Here is a 13,010-nt window from a genome sequence, read left to right as displayed (position 1 = left end):
AGAACAACAGTTCCCACAATGCAGAGCGGCCACCCGGACCTCGTTCACCTGCCCGGGCGACTTAGGTGGTGCTGGCCATGGCTTGGAGAGTGTGCTGCAGGCTGGGGGCCCAACTGAGGAGGCTTCCTGGACGGAGGCACGCATGGGGGCGCCGAGACATCGCCTCCTGCATAGACCGTAAGATTAAGGGGAGATAACCTAACAGTCTGCTGTTTCGGGTTAGGGACAGTCCTCTGGGGAAGAGCGGAGTTCGTCTGTTAGCTGGGGGGAAAGCAAACAGCCGGACTCCCTTGCCTTTAGCGGAGGTGCGGCAGGCAGAGATCCAACAGGTTGCGTTGGCCACCGCGTGGTAATGTACGGGGAGGAAACCACCACCGGTTGAACTCCTGCCAACTATTCTGCTACAGCAGTGGATTCTTCCTTTTTTTTGCACGGAGATGATCGCAGGGGAGGTTGCTTGCCGTTCTCAGCACGGGGATGTGCTGTTTGGGTCATGCTTCATCTGTTGGACTTCTGTCTGCAATGACGCTATTAAGGAGGATTCTTGCTGGAGAGGCAGGTTGGGTCTGGCTTTCCAAATGCTGTTGGCCACAACTCCCAATTGATCCCAGTCAGCATGGCCACCTGGAGATGCCACTGGGGACTGAATCTGGGACCTTCTGCATGCAAAGCATATGCTCTGGCAATGAGCTGAGGCTTTCCCCTTTGTTCCTCATGTGCTGAGCACCATCAGAGCAACCAGATGCATGCCCCAGATGGGGAAAAGGGTGGAGCCGAACTTGGTCTGATTTTGCAACGTCTTAAACATTCCTAAAATCTCAGGTAACTTTGAGCGTGCTTCCTAGGTATATTATTATTAGTTCTCCTTTCCCTCAACGGTTGCCTGTTTGCCTCTCTCTCAGCAGGATGCCTCAGTGGGAGAGATGAGAAGCAGAATTCATTCCATCAGCTCTATGAGGCCATTCCAGTTATTCATTACAAGAACCATTACTTAATTTTTAACAATTGGCATATCCAACCCCCCTCTCCCTGCCCCTTTTTCCTTCTGTGCTGTGGCTTTTGAATTGCAAGCCTGCATGCAGAAAATGTGTCTTGTTTTAGCTGATTATGTGCAAGCTGTTTCAGAAGCAAAGCAGAAATGCTCCAGATAAATAATGTTGTATCCCCAAGTCCCCTTCTAATTCCTGGACCTAGCAAGGATTCAGTTGCTGGGGAGTCAGGCCAGTTTCTTGGCGAGATAGTGGCTGAAGTATGTCATTAAAGTAACCACGGAAGCAGCTCTGGGCCAGAGCCATGCCTGATTTCTGTTTAAATCCAAACTATGATCAAGGGAAGAGCAAGACCTCCTTGGGGTGTTAGTGGTGTGATTCCCTCCATCATAGGCTCAGCTTGTGTATATGTGTAAATAAACCATATATCATAAAGACACCACAGTCTCTACTGTCTCCAAACCCTGGGTCGGCGCCTGGGACCTCGCACTACTTGGAGATTGGGTGGCATGCAGCAAATAAATATTACTTTCATTAACCTAAAGTGGCCTGTTTATTAGAGGATCTCTTCCTCCTTTTTTCCTTGTCTCTGCTTTGAAAGCTTCTCCCCTTTCTTCTGCCTCCCAGCCACAGTGGGTTTGACCGAGGAGCAGAAGGAGTTCCAAAAAGTGGCCTTTGACTTTGCTGCCAAAGAGATGGCCCCCCACATGGCTGAGTGGGATGAAAAGGTGAGGAATCCACTAGGTGTGTAGATACCAGATCTGACGACAATGCTTAAGTGCCCTACCAAGAGAGCAGGTGGGGAAAGCCTGCCGCTGTTTGCTACTGCTAATTGGTTCGTTTGCTTGGGGCTGCTCGCTTCTGCTACTCACTAGCAAACATAAAATGTAAAAGGTGACCTTTCCTGGCTTCTGAGTGGTAGCGCTTGTTTATTCACCGGTAAGTTACCCTATGACGCGAGTGGTGCTGTGGGTTAAACCACAGAGCCAAGGACTTGCCGATCAGAAGGTCAGTGGTTCGAATCCCCGTGACGGGGTGAGCTCCCGTTGCTTGGTCCCTGCTCCTGCCCACCTAGCAGTTCGAAAGCACCTCAAAGTGCAAGTAGATAAATAAGTACCGCTCCGGCGGGAAGGTAAACGGCATTTCCGTGCGCTGCTCTGGTTCACCAGAAGCGGCTTAGTCATGCTGGCCACATGACCCGGAAGCTGTGTGCCGGCTCCCTCGGTCAATAAAGTGAGATGAGCGCAGCAACCCCAGAGTCGGCCACGACTGGACCTAATGGTCAGGGGTCCCCTTTACCCTTTACCTAAGTTACCCTATGCTTCGAAAGGCACCTCAGTGGCAGTTTTAGTATGTATGCATCAGGTTTTATCATTTCAAAGCCACACAGTGTTCCCTCCACATTTGTAAGGAGTAATTCCTTTTGTGTGGCAGCACCTGGAACTTTGGAACTCTCTGCCAATTGACATTCGGTAAGCACCATCATTATATTCTTTTAGAAACCTGCTGAAAAACATCTGTTTTGGTGGGTCTGTCTGGATACATGGTCTGTTCTTCAATTTATTTTGGATGCGTGTGATTTTTAAGAAGCTTATAACAGTTTTAAAATGTTATCATAGAGTTGGAAAGGACCCCAAGGGCCATCTAGTCCAACCCCCTGCAATGCAGGAATCTCAACTAAAGCACCCAGGACAGATGGCCACCCAACCTTAGTTCAACAACCTCCAAAGAAGGAGAGTCCACTACCTTCCGAAGGGAGTCCAGTCCACTGTCGAACAGCTCTGAGCCTCAGAAAGTTCTTCATAATGTTTAGCTGGACTCTTTCCTTTCCTGTAACTCGAAACCATTGGTTTCAGTCATCCTATTCAGAGTTCCATCCTCCATGTGGCAGCCCTTTAGATATTTGAAGATGGCTCTGATAGCTCCTCTCAAGCAGCAGTTATTCTAGTAAGCCAATATTGTGGTCGGTGGGTGAGGGGTGTTCACCTGCTGCTTCAAAGAAATAGCTGTCCTTGAGAAAAGGAAGAGAAAGGGGGGGGGACAAAACCTCAAGATTTGTCGAAAACCCAAATGAAGAACTGTTTCCCCTCTCTCGCTTCGCAGGAAATATTCCCTGTGGAGACAGTGCGGAAAGCAGCTCAGCTGGGGTTTGGTGGGATCTATGTGCAGCCGGACGTGGGGGGCTCTGGGTTGTCCCGGCTCGACACCTCCATCATCTTTGAGGCTCTGTCGACGGGCTGTGTCAGTACGACAGCTTATATCAGCATCCACAAGTGAGTAATGGGAGGCAGAAGGGCTCGGCCAGGAAGGCCGCCTTCAGGCAGAGGGTCTGCATTGTGACGCCTTTTCTTGTGGTTGTCGCTGCTGCAGCATGTGCAATTGGATGATCGACACCTTTGGGACACAGGAGCAGAGGCACAAGTTCTGCCCGTCGCTTTGCAGCATGGAAAAGCTTTCCTCCTACTGTCTGACAGAGCCAGGTGAGGGAGATTTGTTCATTTAGTTAAAAGTTTTTCATCAAATTATATTGTATTGCTTTTCGTGGGAAAGCAACAGAAGCAATGGAGAAACAGGTAAGTGTCCCCGCTCCCTCATATAGAAGAAGAAGAAAGCAGTTGAAAAACTTTTGAGGATATCCAGAGAAGATGAAATTAAGAGTCCAAATGGCAGAGGACAGAAGTCACTTCAGACAGTGTTCTACAGTCTCAGGATTGCAGATGGAAAACGAGGACCCCTCTATGAATGTATCCAAGTCTTTCAAAGCAAGCTACAGTGGTACCTTGGGTTACATACGCTTCAGGTTACATACGCTTCAGGTTACAGATTCTGCTAACCCAGAAATAATACCTTGGGTTAAGAACTTTGCTTCAGGATGAGAACAGAAATCGTGCTCTGGCGACGCGGCAGCAGCGGGAGGCCCCATTAGCTAAAGTGGTGCTTCAGGTTAAGAACAGTTTCAGGTTAAGTACGGACCTCCGGAACGAATTAAGTACTTAACTTAAGTACCACTGTAGTTACTGCCTCCTGCGGGAGTGAGTTCCATAGTTGAACTACGCATAGTACGAAAAAGTACTTTTTATTTTTTATTTTATCAATAAAAATCTTCCAGTATTCAACTTCCCTTTATGCCAACGAGTTCTAGTGTTATGAGAGATGGAGAAAAACTTTTCTCCATCAACTCTCTCCATGCCATGGTTAATTTTATAAACCTCCATCATGCCACCTCTTTCTTGTTTTTTCTCTAAAAGGTCCCAAACACTGCAGTGTTTCTTCACTTGGCGGAGGGGGGGGGGTCACTCCATTCCCTTGCTCATTTTGGGTGTCCTTTTCTGAACCTTTTCCGGCTCTACAATATCCTTGTTGATCTGAGGTGACGAAGGCCACCCTGTGAGCACCCCAAAAATTGGAACCCGGGCACCTCTTGTCTGAATCTTACTCTTTATTGCTCTTTTAACGGTATCTCAGTTGCAATTGTCTGCCTCTTGTTTCCCAAACAGGAAGTGGAAGTGATGCGGCTTCCCTGCTAACTTCAGCCCGGAAGAAAGGGGACACTTACATTCTGAATGGCTCCAAGGTACCAGGCGTCCTCCTCTTTGACACCCACTCTTCATCTTCGCCTCAACGAACCCTCTAAAATATTCTCCTTCTCGTGCAGAACTAACCACCTCCCCTTCCTTAGGCTATTTCGGTGCTCCAAGCAGTCGTTGCTGCAGATGTCCAGAATGCAATATTTTCTCCCTTCCGCAGTCCCTGCCCCCCGCAATGCCTTCTGCACATAAATTATTTGGTTCTGAAGATTGCTTTGGGAATTCCAATGATGTTTCTTACAGCTATCTGGCTTAAGGTAGCTTTGAAAAGGGAAGTGGATAAATTTGCAGTGTGTTAGGTCAGGTGATGGTTATCATTTCAGGGACAGTCTTGTTTCCAGATGTGTGCTGTGTGCTAGCTGTCAGATACCTGCCCACAAACAACAAAGCAGGGGACCCACTGCTGAGCTCCCCCGGCTCCTGCTGCTTTGCAGCTGCCTCCCCCCCCCCCATTTCCTTCCCTTCTCCAGATGAGCAGATATTGACCAGAGTCGGAGGTGCTGCTGCCCTTGCATTTCCCTTTCCTTCATGTTCGTTGTGTGGATTAGGCCTGGAGGAAAAGGCCAGGAGTGTCAGTGTCAAGGAAGAGAGAGGGGCCTGCTCCCTGGGAGCATCTCATCCCCATTCCCTCCAACGTTTCTCCAACGAAAATAGGGATGTCATAGGGGAAAGCGGGACATTCTGGGATCAAATCGGAAACCGGGACAGCTTCTGTAAATCCGGGACTGTCCCTGGAAAATAGGGACTCTTGGAGATTGCATGTGGGATCGAACCAGGGACCTTCTGCATGCAAAACAGGTGGATACCTTCTCACTACATCCTTTCCCAATAATAATAATAATAATAATAATAATAATAATAATAATAATAATATATTATTTATACCCCACCCATCTGGCTGGGCTTCCAACAAAATATTAAAATGCAGTAATCCATCAAACATTAAAAGCTTCCCTAAACAGGGCTGCCTTCAGATGTCTTCTAAAAGTTTGGTAGTTGTTGTTCTATTTGACAACTGGTGGGAGGGTGCCACTACCAAGAAGGTCCTTTGCCTGGTTCCCTGTAATTTGGCTTTTCGCAGTGAGGGAACCGCCAGAAGGCCCTCGGTGCTGGACCTCAGTCTCTGGGTAGAATGATGGGGGTGGAGACGCTCCTTCAGATATAGTGGGAGAGGGCTGATGTCCGCACCCTTGTTTGTGGCCTTCCTCAAAGCGTCTCCCTGTGTGCTGCTGGAGGCAGGGTACTGGTGCCTGATCCAGCGGCGCCCTTCTTAGCTCCATGTTGCCACTCTGCCCTCCCTGTTTATCCTCCCTCGCTTCATCTTAATCTTCTCCCCTGTCCTTTGTTCTCACTCCAGCCCTTCTCTCCTTCCTGGACCTTGCATGGCCTTGGATACACAGGCCCCCCAGGGGCAACTTCTCTGCTTCTTGAGGTCGCCTGGGCTGTAGTAGACTCTCCCTCCCTCCCTCCCTTCCCTCCCCTTTCTCTTGAGCCATCCTTTTTCTCGTCTCCCTAGGCCTTCATTAGCGGTGGCGGCGACACAGACCTGTATGTGGTGATGTGCCGGACGGGAGGGCCAGGCCCCAAAGGAATCTCGTGCCTGGTTCTGGAGAAGGGGACTCCCGGCTTGAGTTTTGGCAAAAAGGAGAAAAAGGTAAGCAGGTGTGTGTGTGTGTGTGTGTGTGTGTGTGTGTGTGTGTGTGGAGACACTCTTGGCTTTTGGGGTGCATGCTGCATTCAGATTAAAAATATGTGCCACTTTTGCCACTGTGGGGACTTGCTTAAGTGGCCAGCCAGTATATTTTATTTAGCTATAAAAAAATTATATATCCTATTTATACATCATAAAAAAGAAAAAAATATCAAAACAGTTTTCAGCAATAAAAACATAAAACCATAAAAAGTTAAAAACAAACACCAACAAACCACCAACAAACTTATTATTACTTATTAAAATGTGCAGTGCTTTTTTCTAAAAAAATGTTTAGGGGTGCTCTCATTTTGACTCAAGAAAATCACCTTTTTATAGTTGCAATTGTGAAAAATAAATACAGTAAATGGACAAAAGTACAGAGCTTCACAAAATGTTTAGGGGTATGCGTACCTCCCCCCCCCCCCGAAAAAAAGCACTGAAAATGTGTATACTGCCCCATTCCCAGAGATCTCAGGGCAGTTCACAACATAAAAATACAGTATTAAAAAAACACAAAATACATGATAAAAGTAAGAACGGAAAGAACATAATAATTCCCCCTCTCACATCACATTTAAAAGTGCATCGGATGACAGTCCTGGTTGAAGAGGAATGTTTTCGCCTGTTTCCTAAAGGTGTATAATGAAGGTGCCAGCTGAACCTCCCTGGGGAGAGCATTCCACAAACGGGGAGCCACTACAGAAAAGGCCCCTTCTTGTGTTGCCAACCTCTGGACCTCTCGTGGAGGTGGCACACGAAAAAGGGCTTCAGAAGACGATTGCAGGGTTCAGGTTGGTTCCTGGGCCCAGCAGAACAGAAATGTTTTCAGCTGGTATCTAAAGGTTAGCAGTGAAGGCGCCCCGCTGAATCTCTAGTGGCGGAGTGTTCCACAGGACTGGGCTTAAGACACAGCAGTGGCATCGGAGCGCATTAGCAAAAAAGGCTCTCCTGTTTTCCCTTCCCCTGCAGATGGGCTGGAACTCCCAGCCGACACGCGCCGTGATATTTGAGGACTGTGCCGTTCCGGTTGCCAACCGGCTGGGAGAGGAAGGAACGGGCTTCAACATCGCCATGAAGGGCTTGAATGGAGGGAGGATTAACATTGGTAAGAGCGGAAGGGAAAGTGGGAGGTTTGGGCTGCCCAAGGGTGGGGGGGACACGACACCAGGCCTCCCGTGCATAATGGAGTCTTCTTCCCCATTCCTTCTGCAGCCTCTTGCTCTCTAGGTGCCGCCCATGCCTCAGTCCTTTTGGCTCGGGATCACCTTAACGTCCGCAAGCAGTTCGGGGAGCTGTTGGCTAGCAATCAGGTGACTTCATCTTGTGACAGCCTGTCGCTCCTGAAACGAGAGCTGCATCTCAGTGGTTAGAGCCCCTGCCTTTCACACAGAAGGTCCCGGGTTTGATCCCCAGCAGCTCCAGGTCGGGTTGGGAGTGATTCCACGCCTCCTGTGGCACTCAGGGCAGAAGCTAAGGCCACATTCACACCGTCCATTCAAAGCACAATGATATCCCTAGAATCCTAGTTTCTCAAGGGTTCTCTAGTCCAGTGTTTCCCAAACTTTTTTGGGCAACGGCACACCTGTTTACTGAAAAAAATCTCGCGGCACACCACCATTAAAGCCCCGCCCCGTGACGTCAGCGCGCAGCATCACGCCGGGAGGGACGCACGAAAGTGAAAGTTTTTTCCCTCCCCCTTGCCGGGGAACCTCCAAGCTTTGGGGGTGGGAGGAGGCAGCAGAGCGAGGGACTGAGGGACGGCGGCAACTGAGGCGGAGGCGGCTGTTGTGGTGGTGGCGGCGATAGCGGGCGGAGGAGGGGGCGGCGGCGGGGCTTGAGGAGCCGTCGCCGGGAGTTGCTGCTGCTGTTGTTGCTGCTGCTGCCCGGACATGCCGGCCTCCTCCTCCTCCGCTGTCTCGCGCTCCTCCCTTTTGCACGCGCTGCCCCGCTGCTCGGCACCACCACCGCGGAGCCGCCCCCGGCTCGACGCGGATCCTCGCCGCCGCCGCCTCTCACCGCCCGACTCGCCCGCCTCCCTCCCACGGCACACCAGCCAATGTCTCACGGCACAGTAGTGTGCCGCGGAACACCGGTTGGGAAACACTGCTCTAGTCCAATGCTCTAATACTGCCCACCGCTGTCCCTGCATGGGCTTGAACTGGCAACTTTCCAGTTAACAGCCAGGCATCCTGACCCGTTGTGCTTCAGATCATGGCTTCCCCCAAAGAATTCTGGGAGCTGTAGTTTGTTAAGAGTGCCAGGAGCTGTTTTGAGGTCCTTTGAGGTCCTGTTTTGAGTCTGGACCAGTCTGAATAGTTAGCTTTGGTGAAGACTTGACTTTTTATCCCCCCAAAAGTTTTTGATTGAGTTTCCACTGAAATGAGGTTGCGTTTTAATGTTTTAATGTTGTATTTTAATCTTGTTTTTTAAGCTGTATTTCAATCGTTTTTATATTTGGTGTTAGCCGCCCTGAGCCCAGTCTTGGCTGGGGAGGGCGGGGTATAAATAAAATTTATTATTATTATTATTATTATTATTATTATTATTATTATTATTATTATTATTAATTATTCCCATCGCAGAGCTACAGTGTCCAGAGTGGTTTAACAAATCGATCCCTCCTCCACGGGAACTCTGGAAATTGTAGGTCTGGAAGAGGAATAGGGGATCCCCTCCCAACTCTCATCACCTTTGACAAACTCCAGCTCCCATAATTCTTTGCAAGAAGCACCAATTATTTAAAGTGGTATCGCAGTGCTTTATGATGTGAATGTGGTCTACAAGTGATCCAGCGAGGAGGGACGTAACAAGGTGCTGCCAACCATTTGCACACTGACTGACAGCCCCTCTGCGGTGGCTTCCACACAAGCGTCTATTCCCAGCCCTACCTGCACACATGGGGTACTGAACTTGGGTCCTTCTGTATGCAAGCATTTGGCTCCCGCTTTGGGCAGGCCCCCTCGCTCCCTTGTTGGGGAGAAATAGGGGAATAGGGCAGCCTCACAGCAGCAGCAAAATTGGGGCCGCTTGCTGGGTTGGCCCTCTGGGTACGCCTTTACCCGTTTTGCTGCTTCTCTTTTGGCAGTACCTCCAGTTCCGGCTGGCAGAGATGGCAACCCGCTTGGTGGCTGCCCGGCTCATGGTGCGAAACGCGGCGCAGGCACTGCAGGAGGGGCGTGAGGATGCCGTGGCCCTCTGCTCCATGGCCAAGCTCTTTGCCACGGACGAATGCTTTGCGGTAGGCAAATCCCCCCTCCTCCAGCCCCCCCTTTTTAAAAAAAACAAAAACATGCATGTTTACTGCAGTTGCAAAGGTGGCGCTTTTTGCATCTTCAAACGTTTAAGGCTTCTTCCTTGGTATTTAAAAGACGCCATCTCGGGAAATGATCAAGAAGTGGTAAGTCAAAGGTAACGATCCAAAGGAATTGGGAAAAGACCTCTATAGTATTAGCTGCTGTGGCAGCTCACCCACTTTCTCTCGAGCAAGGCTGCCCAGAGAGCTCACTAGTGGTACTGCTGCTGCTGTTCACCGCAGCTACTGTTGCAAGGAAGCAGCAGCAGCAGCAGCAGCTGGGAAACAAGCACAAGGAATGGCAATTTGCAGACTGCTGCTCCTGTTATCCCAGAAAGCAGAGCAGGAGTAGAAACGGAAGCCAAATCTATAGGTCCGACTATTCAAGTCAAGGGAAGGTTCGTTGTTTAGTGGTTAACTCACTCAACCACTAGGTGGCAGTGTTGTATTTTAATCCAGGCTTCTGTGAGTCTTTAAAGGCTATTGTGTCTGCTTTCTCTCTGCTTTCGTTTTTTTAAAAGACTGGTGCTTAAACTCAATTATTTATTGTCCCTGTTCTACTTTGCTGCTGCTGCTATTATTATTATTATTATTATTATTATTAATAATAATAATAATAATATTAATATTATTATTATTATATTTACATTTATATCCCAGCTTTTCCCCAAGGAGCTAAAGGTAGTGTACATAGACCTCCCCGATTTATCCTCACAACAACCCTAGAAGGTGATTCGGCTGGATCCGGCCCCCGGGCCTTAGTTTGCCTACCCATGCACTAGAACTTCTCCCAACAGTTAGGCTTGAAGAAAAGCATCCTATTGGTGCAATAAAAGGCCTTCTTCAAGTTCAGTTGTGGCACGGGGTGTGTGTGTGAGGTTTTTTGGGGGGTGGGAATGCAACAAATGGGTATTGGAGGGTTAATTTTCCTACGCCAGCTATAGCAAACACACCCCTTAAAAAAATCCCAGGCCCCTGGACTTGGAGAAGAGCCTTCTGCCTGTTCAAATAGAAGCCAAAGTGGGACAGAGTCAGCAGAGCACTGTAGACTGGATGGGGAGGTCCCAGGGGCCACATTTGGCTTGTGGACTGGCTCCTTTCCTCCCCGACCCTCCAGGCTCTAGGGCTCAACTCTTACTTGATTCTGTCTTGCGCAGATCTGCAACCAAGCCCTGCAGATGCACGGGGGCTACGGGTACCTGAAGGATTACGCAGTGCAGCAGTTTGTACGAGACATCCGTGTGCACCAGATTTTGGAAGGTGAGTCGTGTGGGGTGCTGCCCTGCAGCCTTGGCTGCTGCCTGCCTCATTCCAGTGACTGCATGTGGAAGGAACCTGCTTCAGTCCCTGGCATCTCCAGGTAGGCCCGAGATTGTTCCCCCTTGAAGCCCTGGAGAGCTGCTGCCAGCCAATGTAGTGTATGTCAGCCTTGGGTTACCCAGATGGGACTACAATTCCCATCATCCTTGACCAGTGGCGAGACTGGCTGGGGGTGATGGGAGTTGTAGTCCAACAGCAGGGTGAAGAACACAGATGCAGACAGCACGGATCAGTCGTTTGAACTCGGTGTAAGACACTTTCCTATGTCCCTAGATTCCTGTGTTGATGGTTCACTGCAGCCCCTGCTCTGTAGTTTTCTGTTTATGTTGAGACCCACATTAATATTCATTAACTGCTAAGCTACAATGAGCTGATTGCATAATGGTTTCACCAGTGTCTCCCACTTGCACGGGTCGGCCACATCTCATGCTGCGAGCTGTGGGAACTTGGTCCCAAGTTAACAAATGGCTAGGAAACCTTCTGCTTTTTAAAATCAACATAGGGAAGATAGGAAGCTGCCTTATGCAGAGTCAGGCCATTGGTCCATCTAGCTCAGTACTGTCTACACTGACTGGCAGCACCTCTGCAAGATTTCAGGCAGGGAGATCCCCAGGAAATGCCATTGGAGATTAAACCTGGGACCTTCCGCATGCAAAGGGCATGCTCTACTCCTGAGCTACATCCCTTTCCTTGGGTAGGATATTGCGGTCGTAAGCAGGTAGTGCCTGCATACTTTCAACCTTTGCATCCATGAGGACTATAAACTTGCTTGCTTTATCCATGGAAGGAAGAAAACTGGGGTTCTTAGAATTCCCCATCTGTGTCCAGATCCCCAGTACTTACAGTGCATGCACCAAATACACACAGTTCTGTGATTTGCTAACAAATACCTCTCTCTCTCTCTCTTTGTCCATCTGTCTGTCTGTCTGTCTCTCTTTCATCTGGCTTCACTGGCCATTAGGCACTAACGAAGTGATGAGGATGATCGTGGCTAGGAATTTGCTACAGGCATAGCGTCAGGAGCTGGTCTTCAGACCTTTGCTTTGCTGGATACGAATTTGAAACAAGGAGAGTTTGGAGGAGAGTTTTCTTTTTCACCACCAGCATTCCACCCACCTACCGATCTCTGCCCTGATGGGCATGGCTCAAAACCCACCAGGTGGCAGGTGGTGAATGCAGAGCCTTTGCCCTCGAAAGGCCAGCTGCAGTCCTGTTTCTCTACTCCTCCAGAAGAAACACAGCACTGGCCAAAACTGAACGGCCTGCATCCTCTCCAGCATTTTAAGTTAGCTTCCAATTCCTGAAGGCGGGAGCTACAGTCTTTTGATGGGCTTTGATACCAGAGCCTTGCAATGCGGGTGGGCAGAAGGAAGAGAAAATCCGTTCTGGGTTTTGCACATGTTGGGGGAAAGGGATAATCTTGTTACATCCTTATTTCCTGGAGATTACACCTTTTTCCCCAGGGGAAAACCACAAAGGCCTTTTAAGCTTTGCCTTTTCTTTCAAGACACAGGTCCTCTTTTTTTAGGTCAAGTTGGCAGGTGAGGAGGAGATCTCTCCTCCCTTGCTAAATCAGGGGTGGCTAAATTCAGATGTTGCTGATATCTCCCATCAGCACCGGAGTCAGCATAGCCATTGGTTAGGGATGATGGAAGTTGTAGTTCTGCAATATCTGTAGTAAACCCAAAGGAGAGGGAACCTGCAGCCTTCCATCAGCTCTGGCAAGCATGGCCAGGAATAATGAGAGCTATGGAAGTCGGAGTTAATAGTCCTGCAGGACTACAGGTTCCCCATGTCTATTAAACCTCATGGCAACCCCCTCGATTTCCACCAAAGCTCACTCTGTCTCCCACCATCGTTCAGATCGTGCGAATCCTCTTCACCATCAGATCATTTGGGCTGCAGCAGGAAAGCCTTTTGACGCACAACAGGGTCTCAATCTGGCAATTTCCAGTTGGCCAATAGCACAAAGAGTGTCGAGAGTGCTGATCCGGGTCATTTTCTTTTACTACTCCATGCTGGAATCAATAAATTGCTGTTTCTAACTTGGTTTGCATTGTCGTTTCTCCCCTTATTATTTTGGTTAAGAGCACAATCCTGCCGATGTGCCTTTTGCTGCTTTTTCCTGT

At 49.2% G+C, this 13,010-nt stretch overlaps 1 protein-coding gene and 1 long non-coding RNA gene across 2 annotated transcripts in view; both read left to right on the top strand.

Annotated features, from left to right (window-relative positions):
• Positions 1-12,930, top strand: part of LOC310695342 — a 362,862-nt gene extending 349,932 nt beyond the window's left edge. The window contains exon 2 of the long non-coding RNA XR_014520019.1: positions 12,543-12,930. This is a non-coding gene — a long non-coding RNA (uncharacterized lncRNA). The remainder of the gene's footprint in view (positions 1-12,542) is intronic.
• ACAD8 (acyl-CoA dehydrogenase family member 8) lies at positions 7-12,930 on the top strand. The gene is made up of 11 exons (XM_083479351.1): positions 7-177; positions 1,617-1,717; positions 3,093-3,262; positions 3,360-3,469; positions 4,487-4,563; positions 6,093-6,230; positions 7,239-7,374; positions 7,482-7,579; positions 9,355-9,507; positions 10,719-10,821; positions 11,843-12,930. The coding sequence occupies exons 1-11, from the start codon at positions 78-80 to the stop codon at positions 11,893-11,895; spliced, it is 1,239 nt and encodes a 412-aa protein (XP_083335477.1). The 5' UTR covers positions 7-77; the 3' UTR covers positions 11,896-12,930.
• Positions 12,931-13,010: the final 80 nt, after the last annotated feature.

This window comes from Podarcis liolepis (genome assembly GCF_965112155.1).
Source record: "Podarcis liolepis genome assembly, chromosome: 16".
Taxonomy (NCBI): Eukaryota; Metazoa; Chordata; class Lepidosauria; order Squamata; family Lacertidae; genus Podarcis; species Podarcis liolepis.
This window is presented reverse-complemented; position numbering and strand designations above follow the sequence as displayed.

Coding starts and splice junctions, on each gene's coding strand:
- ACAD8 (XM_083479351.1), top strand. CDS start 78: ATGGCTTGGAGAGTGTGCTGCAGGCTGGGGGCCCAACTGAGGAGGCTT. Junction 3,263..3,359: donor GCTTATATCAGCATCCACAA/GTGAGTAATGGG, acceptor TCGCTGCTGCAG/CATGTGCAATTGGATGATCG. Junction 4,564..6,092: donor ACATTCTGAATGGCTCCAAG/GTACCAGGCGTC, acceptor TCGTCTCCCTAG/GCCTTCATTAGCGGTGGCGG.